Source organism: Panulirus ornatus, chromosome 14 (genome assembly GCF_036320965.1).
Source record: "Panulirus ornatus isolate Po-2019 chromosome 14, ASM3632096v1, whole genome shotgun sequence".
Taxonomy (NCBI): Eukaryota; Metazoa; Arthropoda; class Malacostraca; order Decapoda; family Palinuridae; genus Panulirus; species Panulirus ornatus.
The window spans coordinates 19,860,153-19,881,562 of NC_092237.1; the positions used below are offsets into that span (position 1 = coordinate 19,860,153).

The following is a 21,410-nucleotide window of genomic DNA, read 5'->3' on the forward strand; positions in this document are numbered from 1 at the left end:
ATGTATATATATATATTTTTTTTTTTTTTTTGCTTTGTCGCTGTCTCCCGCGTTTGCGAGGTAGCGCAAGGAAACAGACGAAAGAAATGGTCCAACCCACCCCCATACACATGTATATACATACGTCCACACACGCAAATATACATACCTACACAACTTTCCATGGTTTACCCCAGACGCTTCACATGCCTTGAATCAATCCACTGACAGCACGTCAACCCCGGTATACCACATCGCTCCAATTCACTCTATTCCTTGCCCTCCTTTCACCCTCCTGCATGTTCAGGCCCCGATCACACAAAATCTTTTTCACTCCATCTTTCCACCTCCAATTTGGTCTCCCTCTTCTCGTTCCCTCCACCCCCGACACATATATTCTCTTGGTCAATCTTTCCTCACTCATTCTCTCCATGTGCCCGAACCATTTCAAAACACCCTCTTCTGCTCTCTCAACCACGCTCTTTTTATTTCCACACATCTCTCTTACCCTTACGTTACTTACTCGATCAAACCACCTCACACCACACATTGTCCTCAAACATCTCATTTCCAGCACATCCATCCTCCTGCGCACAACTCTATCCATAGCCCACGCCTCGCAACCATACAACATTGTTGGAACCACTATTCCTTCAAACATACCCATTTTTGCTTTCCGAGATAATGTTCTCGACTTCCACACATTCTTCAAGGCTCCCAGAATTTTCGCCCCCTCCCCCACCCTATGATCCACTTCCGCTTCCATGGTTCCATCCGCTGCCAGATCCACTCCCAGATATCTAAAACACTTACTTCCTCCAGTTTTTCTCCATTCAAACTCACCTCCCAATTGACTTGACCCTCAACCCTACTGTACCTAATAACCTTGCTCTTATTCACATTTACTCTTAACTTTCTTCTTTCACACACTTTACCAAACTCAGTCACCAGCTTCTGCAGTTTCTCACATGAATCAGCCACCAGCGCTGTATCATCAGCGAACAACAACTGACTCACTTCCCAAGCTCTCTCATCCCCAACAGACTTCATACTTGCCCCTCTTTCCAAAACTCTTGCATTCACCTCCCTAACAACCCCATCCATAAACAAATTAAACAACCATGGAGACATCACACACCCCTGCCGCAAACCTACATTCACTGAGAACCAATCACTTTCCTCTCTTCCTACACGTACACATGCCTTACATCCTCGATATATGTATATATATGTATATATATTATCCCTGGGGATAGGGGAGCAAGAATACTTCCCACGTATTCCCTGCGTGTCGTAGAAGGCGACTAAAAGGGGAGGGAGCGGGGGGCTGGAAATCCTCCCCTCTCGTTTTTTTTTTTTTAATTTTCCAAAAGGAGGAACAGAGAATTGGGCCAGGTGAGGGTAGTCCCTCAAGGGCCCAGTCATCTGTTCTTAACGCTACCTCGCTAATGCGGGAAATGGCGAATAGTTTGAAAAAGAAAAAAAAGATGTATATATATATATATATATATATATATATATATATATATATATATATATATATATACAACGTAAATGGTTGTAGTAGTAGGTCCACGGAACCAAGGCCCACCCACCATCGTGAGAACACGTCCACGCAGCCTGGCGCGCTCCACGGAAAGGTCATCAGAGATACGCCGGTCCGAACTGGATTCAGAGTTGTCGCTGTAGCAGTAAATGCTGGTTGTTGTTTATTATTAGTATTAGTATTATTATTACTATCAGTGACAAGCCGTGCATCACAAAATTCCACACCCCTTCACCTTAGCCACCCAAAGACGCCATCACATTACTACTGCCTTGCTTGCCTGCGTTGATGACTACGACCCTGCCTGCACGCGTGCATGCATATTAATAATACCATGTTACAACATGTTACATCAACAGCAGCAGCAGCAGCACAGAAGAAGAAGAAGAAGAAGCACCTTGCAGAGGCAACACAGAGATGTGCCAACAATGGGTGGTGGGTGAGGAAGAAGAGCTTTGCTATGATGATGTAAAGGACTTGACGACAACAACAACAACATCACGTCCAAGACCACTACCAAAACCTCTTTCACCTTGTCCAGTCCTGCGCCTGAACCTAGGCCCGCTTCCTGCACAGGCCCGACTGGCTCAACCCTCAGAGCCAATCCTTGTCCCTGGGGATAGGGTATCCCTGGGGATAGGGGAGAAAGAATACTTCTCACGTATTCCCTGCGTGTCGTAGAAGGCGACTAAAAGGGGAGGGAGCGGGGGGCTGGAAATCCTCCCCTCTTGTTTTTTTTTTTTTTAATTTTCCAAAAGAAGGAACAGAGAAGGGGGCCAGGTGAGGATATTCCCTCAGAGGCCCAGTCCTCTGTTCTTAACGCTACCTTGCTAACGCGGGAAATGGCGAATAGTTTGAAAGAAAAAGAACAACGTAAATGAAATGGTTTTGATGAGGGCGCCCATTTGCTCCTGCGGTCTCAGCTAACATAAGATTTTTACCAGTCTTACAGTCTAATTAGTTTCGTCGCGAGATAGAAATCATCTCTACTGCGTCTATTATCTGTTTTTGCGATTTCTTGCCCGTTGATTTTTCAGTCTCAAAGACTCTGTCTTCCTTCACTTGTCTTCCTTTAAAGCTCACAAGCACACAAGTCCTGGGCTAGTGTAATAATCTTAACCCACTTCAGAGCCACAGAAGCCAGCCCGGGCCTGGTCCATGCGCCTCAGAGAGCAGCCGTCTCTCGGATTCCCTTGTTCCCCACAACCACACACACGCAAAAAGATATATATAGCCTGGGGATCTTGGACCACAAAGCCAGACAATCACAGCGTATGTTTTTATCTACGAGCCGTCTCACCCATCACTTCCCCATCTCTTGTATATTGTAGAAAATCTTATCGGTGGCTCCACAAGATCTCGGTCGGGTTGTATCTACGTACGTTCACATCTACTGTGAGTTGGTTATATATGATTTCTGTTGAATGCGGCCTCGTATTATCATATTTCTACTGTGGATATTCTGCACTCCACCTGCTCAAAGTTACACAGCGAGTGATGTCACAGTCGACAAGGTGACGAAAAGGGCTGTAATTTTGCTGTAGAACTTATCACACCATGAGTCCATCTTTCCCCTGCTACTGATAGGTTTATTGCCGCAGGAGCCACATCAATGTGGTGCTGTGGCTATATACGTAATTAGAATATGTATCTCTTACATGTTTAAAGCCATGCTTACTACAACGATCATCCATTCTCTATAGGAATATGTTGTCAGTGCAAGAGAACATTGTATCCTTCACTAATCTCCGTCATCTCGAGCCTCATAGGTTTCTTTTGCACCAAGTCTGTGATTACGTCATGTTTTTTATTCTAGCCTTTTCCCCTGAGGTGTGGTCGACCCTACTAATCGCATATCCACTGTGAAAGAGGGACGATGTCTTGCGCAGCGCTCACTCAGTGGCTATTCATGTCACTTGCTATTGATAAGGTCTTTTTTACGGCCCAAGAGGGCTGATGCAAGCTTTTTCTTAGAATTCTTTACCCCCGCAGCCACTTATGTGGGTAGAGTTTGCGCGAGGGTGTCGGGACGAGCGCGTTTTCCCTCGGGGCGAGAAATCAAAGCCACTGTTGCAGGATGAGGATGATGATGATGATGGCGATGTCCAACACTGTGTATGATTTAGATACGTTCGAGATAATATGAAATATGAAATATTATTACAAGGGTAGGATGAGCCTTCCACACACACACACACACACACACACACACACACACACGGCCATTCTCGGCGCTTCTAGGGAGGAGGACGAGATAAAGAGAGAAGGCAGTTATTTACAAGTACCTACGTCTTGCATGTTGTGTAAGACTGTTCCTCTCAGCTGCCACTTGCGTTACATAAGCATCGTTTCTCGGGTCATCCGGGACTGATTTCCACCATATGTCAAGTTTTCTCTGAAATGTTCCTGTAGTTACTCCATGCATGTTTTTTTTTTTATCATTATTATTCTCCTGGTGGTGCATTGAATAATGAGAGAGAGAGAGAGAGAGAGAGAGAGAGAGAGAGAGAGAGAGAGAGAGAGAGAGAGAGAGAGAGAGAGAGAGAGAGAGAGAGAGAGAGAGACTAATTACCTTTGATTCCTATTGATGAAACTTTATCAACAGGCTGGACTAGTTCACAGCCCTCACATCATAAACGGATTGTTAACAGTTTTTTCTTTGCTACCATGCACAGGGCTTACCCGTCATTTATTGGGTTCATATACCACGTGCGTTAACTGCTTATCCAACCTTATTTCTTTTCCATCAAAGTTTCTTTATTCCGTTTGGCTAGTCATTGAAAAGACTCCTTAACTTCTTCGCAGTCCTCTCATATCTTATTTGATATATCTTTGATGGAGAGAGAGAGAGAGAGAGAGAGAGAGAGAGAGAGAGAGAGAGAGAGAGAGAGAGAGAGAGAGAGAGAGAGAGAGAGAGAGAGAGAGAAACCCCCTCACTATAGCTGAGCCACCAACATTCAGCGAGAGTTTATAAGACACCACACCAAGCCATTCTCGCACCAAGCAACACTGTCCTTTGAAGAGATGATAGCAGGACCCCCCCCCCCCCCACCCCACCCCACTCACCCATCACGGTCACTGCGTTAAAGAGGGAGATAGAGACCTACGCAACATTCTGCTTTAATACAAGGGAAGCTCTTCCTTCTCCCATGTACAGAGGACCACAAAGTCCAACAAAGTCATCATACACACTAAACTCATTTGCATATGATATTTTCAAACACTCCCATTCACAGTTGCATTTACAGCTATACTTCCTCCTCGTTATACAAATACTGTCATAATGACGTTGACATCGTGTAATAATTCCATAAGATTAATTTACAAAACGAGTCCTCGTCATGTGAACACATGTATTACAGATATTGTGGTATTCGTAAACACATCACAAGACTGTTGTGAGTGGAGAAGCCCCTGAGAGGATTTCCTGTCGAGAAGGTTCACCAGAAGGGAACAAGAGGCGTTGCAGTGCTGAAGGCCATAGTGCACGAGCGGTTAAGTGGGCAGCTAACCTTGCCTCCTAGCAGCATTGTCTCCTGTCATCCAAGACTCCCGTCACCTGCCTACATTTTCATTAAGAGAAAAAAAAGTCTTCTTGGGAAAGAAATTAAGAGATAATGTGTTACGGACATAAAGAAACAAGTTAGAAATGTATACGTGAGTTAGGTTGCAAAGAGGCAACTTTCGCTAGTTTTGAGTATAGCCTAACAACTCTGTTACAGCCGTTCAATGCGTACCGCGTAGTTCTGGATATGCCATGTACAGGAGACTCTCCAGACGACACGGCAACGACCCGGTATATGAGGGAAAAGTGACAACAAAAACGCAATCCAAACCGAGTCCCCGACAGTTCATGTTTGTATACCCTGGTCGGCTTACTATCGAGAAGTGGCGAGGCGGTAGTGCGCCTGCGAGCGGCTCCGGCCGGGTGTGCAGCGCCGCAGTCAGCAGTCCTCCGCCTGCCGCCGTCAGGACCGCAGGCTTTTCACAATAGGTCCCGCGCACTCCTCCTCCCCCATCTCCCACAAGAAGAACTGTTTCAACAGCTCCTCCGTGTAGAGCCATATTCTTGCGTGGTTTATCTGATGAAATTAGGAACTGTGTCTATGAATTTGTGGCGATACGCGAAGCTGTAACAATTTGCGCTGTATTAGAAAAGAAAGCCATTAGATTTCATGTGGTCATACCTATATAGCTGTATGCACAGTAATGTAGATCAGAAAGAAGTGCTGTAACATGTATAATTCTCTGCTCGTCTTTAAAAACAGTTGAGTGGTCTTCAAGTTTGTGGCATACTCTCTTTTTTATACATAAATTGTTTTGACTTTAGTTGAGTGTGTGTATGTGTCTATGACCGAAGAAGAATTTGGAAGTTAACCTTCAAATGCAAGAAGGTGGGCTTCAGCCTCTCATGATGCCAACCAAGGCGATGTACAGAGTGGCTGGATAGCTGCTCGTTGGAAGTCTGCAGCTTATTTCTCTGGTTTGAGAACATTGAGGACATCCATGCATTTTTCGTCTCCCACTAGACAGTGAAAGAAGTACTGAAAGATGCGGTAAGTACCAGTTTATTCCTGTACTTTGTCCACATCTCGCTATGATTTGGATGGACATATAGAGTTTACAACAAGAAATTTCCTAAAATGTTTGCATCTTTGGTGATTATTGGCCAGTCTTGATCAAGGTCATTGGTGACAAACTGCTCTGCTCTCTGATAGACTGTGGGACAACCTGATCAGTTGTTCTGCAACTTGATGAACCGTTCGGCTAATCGTTACATTTCTTTTTAGCTAATTCATACATTATTTCTTTTCCTGATGGACTTCGGCTGCGAGGTGAACTTGTGGGGCTACATGTTGTACTGTGACTGCAAGATGAACTATGTAGCAAGTTTTTTCAAAGTGCACCTTCCTAAATAACTACTGCATTGCGACCTGATAAATTGCGGTAATATGATCAGTTGTGGGGCTACGTGTTAAGCTGTGAGGGGCTACCTGATAAAGTGTGCTGCTACATAGATGAACATAGACCATAGATTTCACTTCACATGACATCTTCAAGAAATTGCATAGTCATAAGTATTAAAGACACAAGAGACTGAGAATCTTATTTTCAGTATTCATTAAACCTTGCGGAAGTATAATCAAATATTATGTGACATTTCTTCTCTATGAAGTAAATGCAATTATTATGAGGACGGTTAACGGAAAACTGATTTAACAATACCATCTCTGTGATTGACGGATCATAATTTGAAGATGTATGCTGAAGCCAAATTAGAAACCTGTGTGTAATTTTTCATAAAAGTTTTTGAACCTCAAAGTGATTTTCAAGTAATATGTTTCCTATTTTCATCAAAAATATTGAGAATTATTGAAAATTAGTAAACTTAACGTCTTATTAATGCGTCTTTATGATTCGTGTCCTGACTGCTCAAGATTAAAATATCCAGTATTAATCTTGAATGATATCTTTGTGAAAACCTTGAACGTAAAAATGAAATATGCAACAAATAACCAAAAGTGATATCTTTATGGCTACCTTAAATCTCAAGATATACAGTCATCGCAGATATTAACTGGTGAAAAAAGAAAATGAAGTGACAAATAAAAGTCGTGATTAGGATGGAAATAATTCGACGACTCGAGAAATCGCCAACGGTCCGTGGACTGAGGCGTAAATCACACAATATAATTTGTTATATTTGAATTCTTTCGTGGTTGACGGGGGAAGTGGGATTGTTATCCGAGTAATGCTGGGGAGGGGCCTTAAAGCCTGCGTTTAATGGAAGTGGTTGATGGTGGTGTTGGTGGTCCCTGTTAAGGATTATGAGGTGGTTGCGACTGTGGGTGAGGGAAGAAAACATTTGGAAGTTGTAGCTGAGAATGTGTGAGAGCGAGAGTCCCTACGGTGACAGCAGTAGATTTAGTGTAAAGGAAAAGTTTGGTAATGAAATGGTGCAAGGAAAATAGTAAATGTTGTCATAGTGTCGTAATGGTTGATGCTTCGCAGAAGAAACAGGCTGACAACTTGTATCTGATGTCGTGTGTAAGGAAGATGAATTTTATTGTGGTGCTTAATGTAATGCGAGGAAGCATAATTATAGATATACATCTGTAGACAGAGAAAAGAAGTAGATTTGGTTGATGCTATGCGAGACAGCGACAATGTTTATCAGTAGTGATAAGAGCCTTGTTGTAAAGGTGCAGGGTATGTTTGGTCTCGGTTGACGTGTATGAGGGAGCAAAAGAGACATTGGTGACTTGCAATTTGTGTACGGCAGCAGGACTGATTTCTGGCTGTGTAATGGATACGAGATCAGAACAAGACTTCCCAACACTGTTCAAAGATGTGACAGCCTAGGATAAAATCGTGATCGCAGTTAATAAGCTTTTAAAGAAACAAGAGGTTTGCGCTTTATGTAATACTGCGTATAAGCGTGAATAGGTCCGTTGACAGTGGGCGATGCGATCTGAAAACAGAACAGTGCTCGTTGTGTGACGCCATTATCAAACGGTGTTGGAATACCTGTGATCTGTGGCTACCACCGAAATCATGTTTTCTTCCGGGGTGTTTCATGAGTCGTCACATGCCTAGTCTACTGTGGCAAAGTTTTACTCAAAAGCTGCCTGAAGGTTACAGAGGTTGCTGTCGTTGTTCATAACTGTCACCAGAGGGCTCGCGTGTCGCAGTATCAGTATATAATGACCGCGTAGTCAGGTGGGCCATGGGGGGCGTAATAGAGCGAAGAGGGAGGCCAACTGGTCATATATCAGGAAAATTAGCGTACTTATAATGAAAACAACAAAGCAGAGGCTGCATACAGACAAGCAAATTGTGCAGATCTGAGAAAGTGGACAGGTCATAATGAAGCTGACAAGCTTAAGCACGTAGTTTGGGGATATATAATTATAACCATTATGAAGATTCGGGAATAAAGGAGCGAGAGAAAAAAAAATGGGTCTTGGTGCGAATATCAAGTGAGTTATTCATACAGAAGGTGTCACTACGAGAACACAGACGTGTTCACCAATACATATGGACATTCATGACAAACACGTTCACAAAGAGACAGTGAAAGTCACAGAGAGAAGAGAAATATATGAGAAACTTGAGAGAAAGACAGACAACAGGAGGCCTCATTGGCCCACGACTGGGTTTGTCAGTAGAATCTATTAAGAGGTTCGTATAGTTTTGTCTGTTGGTGTGTCTGATTATTTTCAACGACGGTCCATTGTGATACTCGTAAAAGAAAGAGTGAAGCCTGAATATCATCTAGAGAAAAGACAGCACCATCCAACTTACTCAAGAACCCTACTCTTATTGTCTATTTCAATTTGTATTCATTTAATTCTCAAGTTTAGCTCTGCGGAGAGAATAGCTTTTAATATAAACGTATTTTCCCTCACCGCACAAGTCTAGACCGAGGGGCAGTATTTAAATGCCAAAACTCAGAGAAACTTCATGAACATTTTAAATCTCACCCGTGGCGTCTGGAATGTTGCCGGTGCACTAAAATACGAGCATCGGAACTGGAGTTTCTTTCTCTCGAAAAGATTCGTTGCCCTGTAATGTTCATTTATTCATAATTACTCCAAGACCAAAGTATGTGAATGAATCCTGGTGTTACCTAAGACGTTTTTAAAGCCTCTTACAAAAACGGATGCGCTGCTACCAGTAGCTGGTAAACGTAGATTCCTTTTGAGTGAGAAATCCTATGACGAAACTGTACCCCCAATGGTTCACTATCGCCAAAGGTGACTTTTTCACTTTAACCTCTTGCAGGCGCAGTCAGGCTATACCTTGTCCTGTTTATATATATATATATATATATATATATATATATATATATATATATATATATATATATATATATATATATATAATGTTTAATTTCGACCCGTATGCCGTAGGGTTCCGGCTCTCAGCTCGAGAGAGGGAGGCATGAGTAAAATATCTGTTTCAAAAATAGGTTGAATATCAAATCTGCTTTCAGGATGGATATGATATATATATATATATATATATATATATATATATATATATATATATATATATATATATATATATATATATATATATATATTGGAAAGGATCACAATTTTGCGCGTGATCAAGTGTATTCCTATGAGTCCACGGGGAAAATGAAACATGATAAGTTCCCAAGTGCACTTTCGTGTAATGATCACGTCATCAGGGGAGACACAAGAGAGAAATATAAGTCATTTGATATACAACGAAGCGACGTAGCTCGGACGCCATTTTGTAAACAAGTGATTGTCCAAGACAGACAAAGAGCGTATCATAAACTTATTATCTATACAATTCACCTTCTTGTCCACATTATAAGTTTATGATACGTTCGTTGACTGTCTTAGACAATCGCATGTCTACCAAATGGCATCCTAGCTACATCTCTTAGTTGCATATCAGTTGACTGTTATATTTCTCTCTTGTGTCTCCCCTGATGATGTGATTATTACACGAAAGTGCGCTCGGGAACTTATCGTGTTTCATTTTCCCAGTGGACTCATAGGAATATATATATATATATATATATATATATATATATATATATATATATATATATATATATATATATATATACTGGTGGAAAGGATCACAATTTTGCGCGTGATCAAGATATTCCTATGAGTCCACGGGGAAAATGAAACACGAAAAGTTCCCAAGTGCACTTTCGTGTAATAATCACATTATCAGGGGAGACACAAGAGAGAAATATACCAGTCAGTTGATATACATCGAAGAGACGAAGCTAGGACGCTATTTGGTAAACATGTGATTGTCAAAAAAAAAAAAAATATATATATATATATATATATATATATATATATATATATATATATATATATATATCTTTCTATTGAACCAAGAAGACAAAGCATCTACTGAGCGTCAAGTACAGAATATCTACAGAGCCTAAAGTAAAGAGTATTTTTCACAAATGGAGTTGAAACTGAATACCTTCCACAGGTCAAGAGGCCAAATGTCAAAGATTTTCTTTTTTTTTCAACCACGACTGAACTCAAGTCATGTCTAGTAGCACACAGACTGAAAAAAAAAAATCATTGTATAGGAAGGCAGAATGTAAACTACCCAAACTTCAAACAGTGCAATAGAGTCAATGTCTATTTCACTTAAAGAAAAAAAATATAGCTGTTTACGATATCTCCCCTTCTCGTTTTTCTTTAATAATCTTTAGGGTTAAGTGTATGCAACCAATGTGGAAAAAAGGACACTTTCAAGTTGTCTACTCTTGCAGTTTAGCACTTAAAGAAATGCTTATTCATATGACTTTGTTAAATTTTTCAATATATCCTATTATTTCCTACTCAGATTTGCAACTTCTGTTAATCTTTTCCTTGTCGAGATCATGTTACTCCTCCAAGTCCTATATCCCCCCCCACCAACCCGTACCTAAGAAAGTGTGTGTCGGTAAGGAAAAGTATTCATCAATTCCCACACAGTTCTTTGATCTTATCTACACGACATTCTCACGTCAGCAACATTCTTAATCAGAATTTGTGAGGCTTCTCCCAGGAACGATAATTCATTCACACCGGTCCCGGCTGTGAAGGCGCAGTCAGTGTTATAGTACAGAAATAGATTATCTTCGGAGACTAGAAATCCTGAGGTGGGTGAACTTTCCCTCCTCTCCAGTGGTTGCTTTCTTCCCAACCTCACAACTCCCACCTCCCACCACAAAGGTCTGATCTGCCCGTTTTCTTTCCCCGGTGAAGGCATATATTGTATCTTACCCAACCATTTCATTGTTTCTGTGTTCGGCAAGATACTTCATGTATTAAACCTTTTTTCTTTTTTCTCTTTTCTTTTTTCTTTTTTTTTTAGAAAGGCGGATAAGCTTGTAATGGTGGCAAAAGCATATTTTGGTATTTACACTAAATCTTCTTACATTATACATATAAACATACAGAAAACACAATCTCAAAAACATAGACATAGAAAGGTATATATACCAGTAGAATAAAAGCAGACACAGGTACGAATAACACACTAAAACGCAAACACAAATATAAAGACAATACACACACACACACACACACACACACACACACACACACACACACACACACACACAAACACATACATGCAGAAACTCTTTATATATATATATATATATATATATATATATATATATATATATATATATATATATATATATATATATATATATATATATGTGGGAGGCAAGTTGTTAGAAGCAGTGAAAAGTTTTTATCGAGGATGTAAGGCATGTGTACGTGTAGGAAGAGAGGAAAGTGATTGGTTCTCAGTGAATGTGGGTTTGCGGCAGGGGTGTGTGATGTCTCCATGGTTGTTTAATTTGTTTATGGATGGGGTTGTTAGGGAGGTGAATGCAAGAGTTTTGGAAAGAGGGGCAAGTATGAAGTCTGTTGGGGATGAGAGAGCTTGGGAAGTGAGTCAGTTGTTGTTCGCTGATGATACAGCGCTGGTGGCTGATTCATGTGAGAAACTGCAGAAGCTGGTGACTGAGTTTGGTAAAGTGTGTGAAAGAAGAAAGTTAAGAGTAAATGTGAATAAGAGCAAGGTTATTAGGTACAGTAGGGTTGAGGGTCAAGTCAATTGGGAGGTGAGTTTGAATGGAGAAAAACTGGAGGAAGTGAAGTGTTTTAGATATCTGGGAGTGGATCTGGCAGCGGATGGAAACATGGAAGCGGAAGTGGATCATAGGGTGGGGGAGGGGGCGAAAATTCTGGGAGCCTTGAAGAATGTGTGGAATTCGAGAACATTATCTCGGAAAGCAAAAATGGGTATGTTTGAAGGAATAGTGGTTCCAACAATGTTGTATGGTTGCGAGGCGTGGACTATGGATAGAGTTGTGCGCAGGAGGATGGATGTGCTGGAAATGAGATGTTTGAGGACAATGTGTGGTGTGAGGTGGTTTGATCGAGTAAGTAACGTAAGGGTAAGAGAGATGTGTGGAAATAAAAAGAGCGTGGTTGAGAGAGCAGAAGAGGGTGTTTTGAAATGGTTTGGTCACATGGAGAGAATGAGTGAGGAAAGATTGACCAAGAGGATATATGTGTTCGAGGTGGAGGGAACGAGGAGAAGAGGGAGACCAAATTGGAGGTGGACAGATGGAGTGAAAAAGATTTTGTGTGATCGGGGCCTGAACATGCAGGAGGGTGAAAGGAGGGCAAGGAATAGAGTGAATTGGAGCGATGTGGTATACCTGGGTTGACGTGCTGTCAGTGGATTGAATCAAGGCATGTGAAGCGTCTGGGGTAAACCATGGAAAGCTGTGTAGGTATGTATATTTGCGTGTGTGGACGTATGTATATACATGTGTATGGGGGTGGGTTGGGCCATTTCTTTCGTCTGTTTCCTTGCGCTACCTCGCAAACGCGGGAGACAGCGACAAAGCAAAAAAAAAAAAAAAAATAAAAAATATATATATATATATATATATATATATATATATATATATATATATATATATATATATATATATATATAATTTTCCCAAAGAAGGAACGGAGAAGGGGGCCAGGTGAGGATATTCCCTCAAAGGCCCTGTCCTCTGTTCTTAGCGCTACCTCGCCAATGCGAGAAATGGCGAATAGTTTAAAAGAAAGAAAAAAAGAATATATATATATATATATATATATATATATATATATATATATATATATATATATATATATATATATATATATATATATCTTTCATACTATTCGCCATTTCTCGCGTTAGCGAGGTAGCATTAAGAACAGAGGACAGGTCATTTAAGGGAATATCCTCACCTGGCCCCCTTCTCTGTTCCTTCTTTGGGAAAATTAAAAAAAAAAAAGAGAGGGTAGGATTTCCAGCCCCCCGCTCCCTCCCCTTTTAGTCGCCTTCTACGACACACACGGAATTCTTGGGAAGTATTCTTTCTCCCCTATCCCCATGGATAGTGTATATATATTTTTTTTTTTTTTTTTTCATACTATTTGCCATTTCCCGCGTTAGCGAGGTAGCATTAAGAACAGAGAACTGGGCCTTAGAGAGAATATCCTCACCTGACCCCCTTCTCTGTTCCTTCTTTTGGAAAATTAAAAAAAAACAAGAAAGGGGAGGATTTCCAGCCACCCGCTCCCTCCCCTTTTAGTCGCCTTCTACGACACGCAGGGAATACGTGGGAAGTATTCTTTCTCCCCTATCCCCAGTGTATATATATATATATATATATATATATATATATATATATATATATATATATATATATATATATATATATATATATATTGCACCAGGCTCTCTTTTAAGGCTCCTGCAGCTCAAGGCTGCACTACTTCCAGAAACAGGAAAATGCAGACGCCTTCAGAGGGAAAAGTTTTTCTGAGAGTATTCCCGTGATGCAGCCCGCTAAAGATGACTTTTCACTTGCGGTGTATCGTGTAAATACAATGTGTGTGTGTGTGTGTGTGTGTGTGTGTGTGTGTGTGTATATATATATATATATATATATATATATATATATATATATATATATATATATATATATATATATATATATATATATATACATATATATATATATATAATAAAGGCAGACAGAATGAATTATGCATATGTGTATATATATATATTTGCTTATGTGGACGTGTGTGTGTATGCACGGGTGTGTGGGTGGGTTGGGCCATTCTTTCGTCTGTTTTCTTGCGCTACCTCGCTAACGCGGGAGACAGCGACAAAGCAAAATAAATAAATATAAAACTAAAAGTATACATACATATATATATATATATATATATATATATATATATATTCTCTCTCTCTCTCTCTCTCTCTCTCTCTCTCTCTCTCTCTCTCTCTCTCTCTCTCTCTCTCTCTCTCTGATCTATAGTTGCATTGAAATCCTTAATTGACCATCCAGCAACCTAGTCACCCCTTTCCTTTAGAAATTCATCTGCAGAGCGATCCAATCCAGCTGCCCTGCCACATTTCATCTTCCGTAAGACTTAAACAACATTTTTGATATCATGACCAAACCACTTGCCATGACTTTCACTTGGCATACTTCCCTCGACCTAGGCACCTCACATCTGCCACCCTATCATCAAACATTCGACGCTCCTACAAAGCACTCGCTCCATTTTTTATTCACCTCATTTCTGTCTTTTACCACTTACCTTAACTGCCCTTTCACCGTAGTTCCCATTTGTTCTCTTGTTTATCTCTTGTTTATCCTCCTTCCTGTACATCTTGATCTGCCTAAAATGCGCTGGTACTTGCTCACCTCAAATCACATTTGCCTCTTTTTTAGCCTCTGCCTCTTCTTCCTGATCTCCTGACGCTCTCTCTCGTACATTTACCAATCACTTGCACTTCTACGTAAGTACCGGAGATATGCCTCTTTTTACACTTTCACTCGCAACTTTACTGGAGCTCACTTCCTTACACTCACATATTCCCACAACTCCTGCTTCAGCAGTAGCGTTACCCCATCCTCAGCTCTCGCCCTCACACAGAACCCTAATTTACATCCAAGTAATTCTTAAAACATTCTTTTCCCTTAACCTTTGTCTCGTTCAGACTCAGGACAGCCAGGGTCCTCTCCTTAAAAATACTAGGTGTCTCTCCTTTCACCTAGATCACATCCTCCCGTATTCAGACACCACTGCCTGAGCCTTTGGGAACGGTAAGCACTTCTCGTTTAGCTCCTTATGTCTCATCTTTTCGAAATTGAAATGCAAAAAGGTAGGCTTTCCAGTCGCCTGCACTCACCGCTCTAAGTCACCATGTACGACATGCAGGGAGTTCGTTGGTAGAATTCTTACTCCCCCCCACCCTATATATATATATATATATATATATATATATATATATATATATATATATATATATGCATTTCTATGTTTTACAAACATTGTCCCAACCCTCTCTAGAAAGCTTTAAAAACATTTACTTTTGTTTGTTCACGTCTCGTTCCACACTTTAGCATGTGATAGTGTCGACATTTTGGCAGATGATATTTGGAAAGTTTAGATTTTATTCTTGTCTCGAAAACTTGGTGGAGTTTATTGATACTTACAGAAATGCACGAGAATATTTGTCTCCTTTCAAGCCAGCTTAGGAATAGAAAGAGAAAGTAAGTGGAAAAACATTTGATGAGTGTTCAGAAATAGAATTTTTAGATATTGTTACATAGTACTATTATATTCACTAGTCTTTTTGTGTACTAAGACAGATGTTATCTTGCACAGGCTGTTTTGGTATTGATAATTCGTTGCGAAATTTTTATATAAGTATTTCACTTCTAATTTGATTTATAAGGTAATATAAATCAATGATTAGAAAGGTAGAGGGTCCATCACCCATGTCGCACAAGAAATATTAAACCTACATGTTACTGACTGGCACAGAATGCTGTCTCGAATATACCATTTAAACCCACGATTCAAGAGATGAAAAGCTACTCAACACTAGTGAGACTTCTGGCGGAATCCTCTCTGATCCTCTTTGAATTCTAAGAGACATGAGCTAATATCTCTCATACAGGCACTGACCTCCACAGTGCGTTGCCACAGTTGCTGGTAAGGGGATGATGACGAATGGTTGGATGACGTGCTATGAAAGTGGTGAGGATGGAGGTGGGGGCCAGTAACCGCTGCGTGCGACCTTGGTGCTCATTTCTGCATTCATGGTTTAGTCTCTGTCGTGTTCATTACCGTGTTGTAGCAAGTTCTGGTTTCTCTAAGCGCGTCTCGTGGTTCCTGTGATACAGAAAGTATTATGTGGGCTTTATTCTTCTACACAAGTGCTGCTATATGCGGAATATCTCCAGTGGAAGTTGTGTTAGATAATGATTAGAAATACTTTCTTCGTGTATTGCGTCCAACGATAGAAAAGTATGTAACCTGATATCTTTGCTTCAATATTTATTCCTTAACTCGACTTCTTCGAGACATCCTCTTCGCTGCTTTCGTTAAACGTTCTAAGGAAAGAAACATTTTATGATATGCATATCTGTGTTTTTAATATCCTGAAAAGTATGTACGTCATCTGATATACACATGCTGAAACATGATATATTTTTGCATTGGGAATAAATGTAGTGTAACAAAAGGTTAAACTGCAGTCCATGTGTGGCACAGTCCGAACCAACGTTTAGCATAAACTATTTCTTGTTATGAACCAGTGATCATTGTAATGAACACAGGGAATTTACGTTCCACTTCAAGGAACAGTCGGGTTGTTCAATAGAATGAAATGTGCTCTTATATACAGCGACAGAAACACGGAATGGCTACTTTTACATATATGTATTTCTGTTCATGAAAATAATGAGAGGAATTACACTCGTATTTTTTTTTTCTTGTTTCATTGATTCATTTTTTACTTTTGAGGCTCATTTTCCTCCACCAACAACTTCTGTCTTTTTCTCTCCTCTGCCAATCTATCTCTGATATATATATTTCATATTTATCTTATACTTTGTCGCTGTCTCCTGCGTTAGCGAGGTAGCGCAAGGAAACAAATGAAAGAATGGCCCAACCCATCCATACACATGTATATACATACACGGCCACATACGCACATATACATACCTATACATTTCAACGTATACATACATATACATACACAAACATATACATATATACACATGTACATATACCTGCTGCCCTCATCCATTTCCGTCGCCACCCCGCCACACACACATACCGTATATATATATATATATATATATATATATATATATATATATATATATATATATATATATATATATATAATATATATATCAGTGTAGTGCACATGAACATGCACTTTCATAAAACACACAAACCTCAAACAGCTAGGCTCGAACCCGGGAACCCTGCATGGCAGGCGGGATTGATATATATATATATATATATATATATATATATATATATATATATATATATATATATATATATATATATATATATATATATTGGAAAGGATCATAGTTTTGCGCGTGATCAAGATATTCCTATGAGTCCACGGGGAAAATGAAACACGAAAAGTTCCCAAGTGCACTTTCGTGTAATAATCACATCATCAGGGAAGACACAAGAAAGAAATATAACAGTCAGTTGATATACATCGAAGAGACGAAGCTAGGACGCCATTTGGTAAACATGTGATTGTCCAAAACATACAACGAGCGTTCATAAACTTATCATTATACAGATTTTATCAACAATAAAGTTATCTAATTTGTATAGACCATCACTAATATTAAGATTATAATTCTTTGTGTATTTAATAATAGAAGATTCAATGATATTTCTCTTGGTAATAGAGTTAGAGTTGATAACTGAGATGGCGTTACTCCAGTCAATACAATTATCATAGTTTTTAACGTGATTAAGCAAGGCATTTGATTCTTGTCCCGTTCTTATACAATATTTATGTTGCTTAAGTCTAACAGGAAGATCCTTACCAGTCTGACCAACATAAAATTTATCACAGTTTCCACAAGGTACTTTATAGATGCATCCAAGAGAATTTTCTGGTGAATTCCTGATTAAGATATTCTTTATAGTATTATTGTTGCTAAAGGCAACATTTACATTAAAGGATTTAAGCAACTTGGGAAGCAAAGTGAAATTATTATTAAAAAGGAGAACTAAAAGATTCTTGGTGTCAGTGGGAGGTTTGGCTTCAACTCTATAGATTGATTTCTTTGCTAACTTAAGGGATTTATCAATGAAAGATCTAGGGTACTTTAACTTAGATCCAATAGAATATATCTTCTCAAACTCATCATCAATAAACTCTGGACTGCAAATACGTAATGCCCTAAGGAACATAGATTGAAATGATGATAATTTAACTCTGTCATGTTGAGATGAGTAATGATGGGTATATAAGCATACATTGGTGGGTTTTCTGTATATGCTAAACTCAAATTTGTTTCCTTATCTATGGATCATGCAATCTAAACATGGTAACATACCATTATTTTCGTTTTCTACAGTAAATTGGATGGAAGGTACTAAATTGTTAAGTAAAGGGAGAAATATTTGTAAATTTTCATTTTTGGCCAAACACAAAGAACATCATCTACATACCTAAACCAAATTGCATTAGAAGGTATGATATCCTTTAGTAATTCTGTTTCAAAAAATTCCATATAAAGAGTACTTAGTACAGGTGAAAGAGGGTTACCCACTGCCATACCAAATTTTTGAGCATAATAATCTCCATTAAATTGAAATACACAGTCTTTTATACACAATTTCATCAGTTCAATGAAATTAGACTTTGAAACAGGTAAATGAATATCATCCAAAACATCAAATAAATATTCTAGAAGGTCATCAAGTGGAACTTTAGTGAAAAGTGAGGAAACATCAAAGCTAACCAGTTTGAAATCAAAATTAACATTGATATTGTTTAGCTTGTTGACTAAATCTGCATTGTTCATGATATCAGAATTTGATACCTTACCTACTAAAGGGTGGCACAAGGGTCCCGGGTTCGATCCTGGCCGTTGGAGGTTTGTTTGCTCTATGAAGGTGCACGTTCATATGCACTATTCGTATATATATATATATATATATAAATATATATATATATATATATATATATATATATATATATATATATATATATATATATATATATATATATATAGGGATTAAGAATACTTCCCACGTATTCCCTGCGTGTTATAGAAGGCGACTAAAAGGCGAGGGAGCGGGGGTCTGGAAATCCTCCCCTCTCGTTTTTTTTTTTCAATTTTCCAAAAGAAGGAACAGAGGGGACCAGGTGAGGATATTCCAAAAAAGGCCCAGTCCTCTGTTCTTAACGCTACCTTGCTAACGCGGGAAATGGCGAATAGTGTGTGTGTGTGTGTGTGTATGTGCATATGTGTGTGTGTGTGTGTGTGTGTGTATATGTATATATATGTGTATATTATCCCTGGGGATAGGGGTGAAAGAATACTTCCCACGTATTCCTCGCGTGTCGTAGAAAGCGACTAGAGGGGACGGGAGCGGGGGGCCGGAAATCCTCCCCTCCTTGTATTAACTTTCTAAAATGGGAAACAGAAGAAGGAGTCACGCGGGGAGTGATCATCCTCCTCGAAGGCTCAGAGTGGGGTGCCTAAATGTGTGTGGATGTAACCAAGATGTGAAAAAAGGAGAGATAGGTAGTATGTTTGAGGAAAGGAACCTGGATGTTTTGGCTCTGAGTGAAACGAAGCTCAAGGGTAAAGGGGAAGAGTGGTTTGGAAATGTCTGGGGAGTGAAGTCAGGGGTTAGTGAGAGGACAAGAGCAAGGGAAGGAGTAGCAATACTCCTGAAACAGGAGTTGTGGGAGTATGTGATAGAATGTAAGAAAGTAAATTCTCGATTAATATGGGTAAAATTGAAAGTTGATGGAGAGAGGTGGGTGATTATTGGTGCATATGCACCTGGGCATGAGAAGAAAGATCATGAGAGGCAAGTGTTTTGGGAGCAGCTAAATGAGTGTGTTAGCGGTTTTGATGCACGAGACCAGGTTATAGTGATGGGTGATTTGAATGCAAAGGTGAGTAATGTGGCAGTTGAGGGAATAATTGGTATGCATGGGGTGTTCAGTGTTGTAAATGGAAATGGTGAAGAGCTTGTAGATTTATGTGCTGAAAAAGGACTGATGATTGGGAATACCTGGTTTAAAAAGCGAGATATACATAAGTATACTTATGTAAGTAGGAGAGATGGCCAGAGAGCGTTATTGGATTACGTGTTAATTGACAGGCGTGCGAAAGAGAGACTTTTGGATGTTAATGTGCTGAGAGGTGCAACTGGAGGGATGTCTGATCATTATCTTGTGGAGGCTAAGGTGAAGATTAGTATGGGTTTTCAGAAAAGAGGAGTGAATGTTGGGGTGAAGAAGGTGGTGAGAGTAAGTGAGCTTGGGAAGGAGACCTGTGTGGGGAAGTACCAGGAGAGACTGTGTACAGAATGGAAAAAGGTGAGAACAATGGAAGTAAGGGGAGTCGGGGAGGAATGGGATGTATTTAGGGAATCAGTGATGGATTGCGCAAAAGATGCTTGTGGCATGAGAAGAGTGGGAGGTGGGCTGTTTAGAAAGGGTAGTGAGTGGTGGGATGAAGAAGTAAGAGTATTAGTGAAAGAGAAGAGAGAGGCATTTGGACGATTTTTGCAGGGAAAAAATGCAATTGAGTGGGAGAAGTATAAAAGAAAGAGACAGGAGGTCAAGAGAAAGGTGCAAGAGGTGAAAAAAAGGGCAAATGAGAGTTGGGGTGAGAGACTATCAGTAAATTTTAGGGAGAATAAAAAGATGTTCTGGAAGGAGGTAAATAGGGTGCGTAAGACAAGGGAGCAAATGGGAACTTCAGTGAAGGGCGTAAATGGGGAGGTGATAACAAGTAGCGGTGATGTGAGAAGGAGATGGAATGAGTATTTTGAAGGTTTGTTGAATGTGTCTGATGACAGAGTGGCAGATATAGGGTGTTTTGGTCGAGGTGGTGTGCAAAGTGAGAGGGTTAGGGAAAATGATTTGGTAAACAGAGAAGAGGTAGTAAAAGCTTTGCGGAAGATGAAAGCCGGCAAGGCAGCAGGTTTGGATGGTATTGCAGTGGAATTTATTAAGAAAGGGGGTGACTGTATTGTTGACTGGTTGGTAAGGTTATTTAATGTATGTATGACTCATGGTGAGGTGCCTGAGGATTGGCGGAATGCGTGCATAGTGCCATTGTACAAAGGCAAAGGGGATAAGAGTGAGTGCTCAAATTACAGAGGTATAAGTTTGTTGAGTATTCCTGGTAAATTATATGGGAGGGTATTGATTGAGAGGGTGAAGGCATGTACAGAGCATCAGATTGGGGAAGAGCAGTGCGGTTTCAGAAGTGGTAGAGGAT

The 21,410-nt window shown here is 39.9% G+C and overlaps 1 protein-coding gene across 1 annotated transcript in view; it reads left to right on the top strand.

Annotated features, from left to right (window-relative positions):
- The first annotated feature begins 5,491 nt into the window (after nucleotides 1–5,491).
- Nucleotides 5,492–21,410, top strand: part of LOC139753336 (zwei Ig domain protein zig-8-like) — a 240,388-nt gene continuing 224,469 nt past the window's right edge. The window contains exon 1 of the mRNA XM_071669688.1: nucleotides 5,492–6,081. Within this exon, the coding sequence (XP_071525789.1) occupies nucleotides 6,077–6,081 (5 nt within the window). The 5' untranslated portion in view covers nucleotides 5,492–6,076. The remainder of the gene's footprint in view (nucleotides 6,082–21,410) is intronic.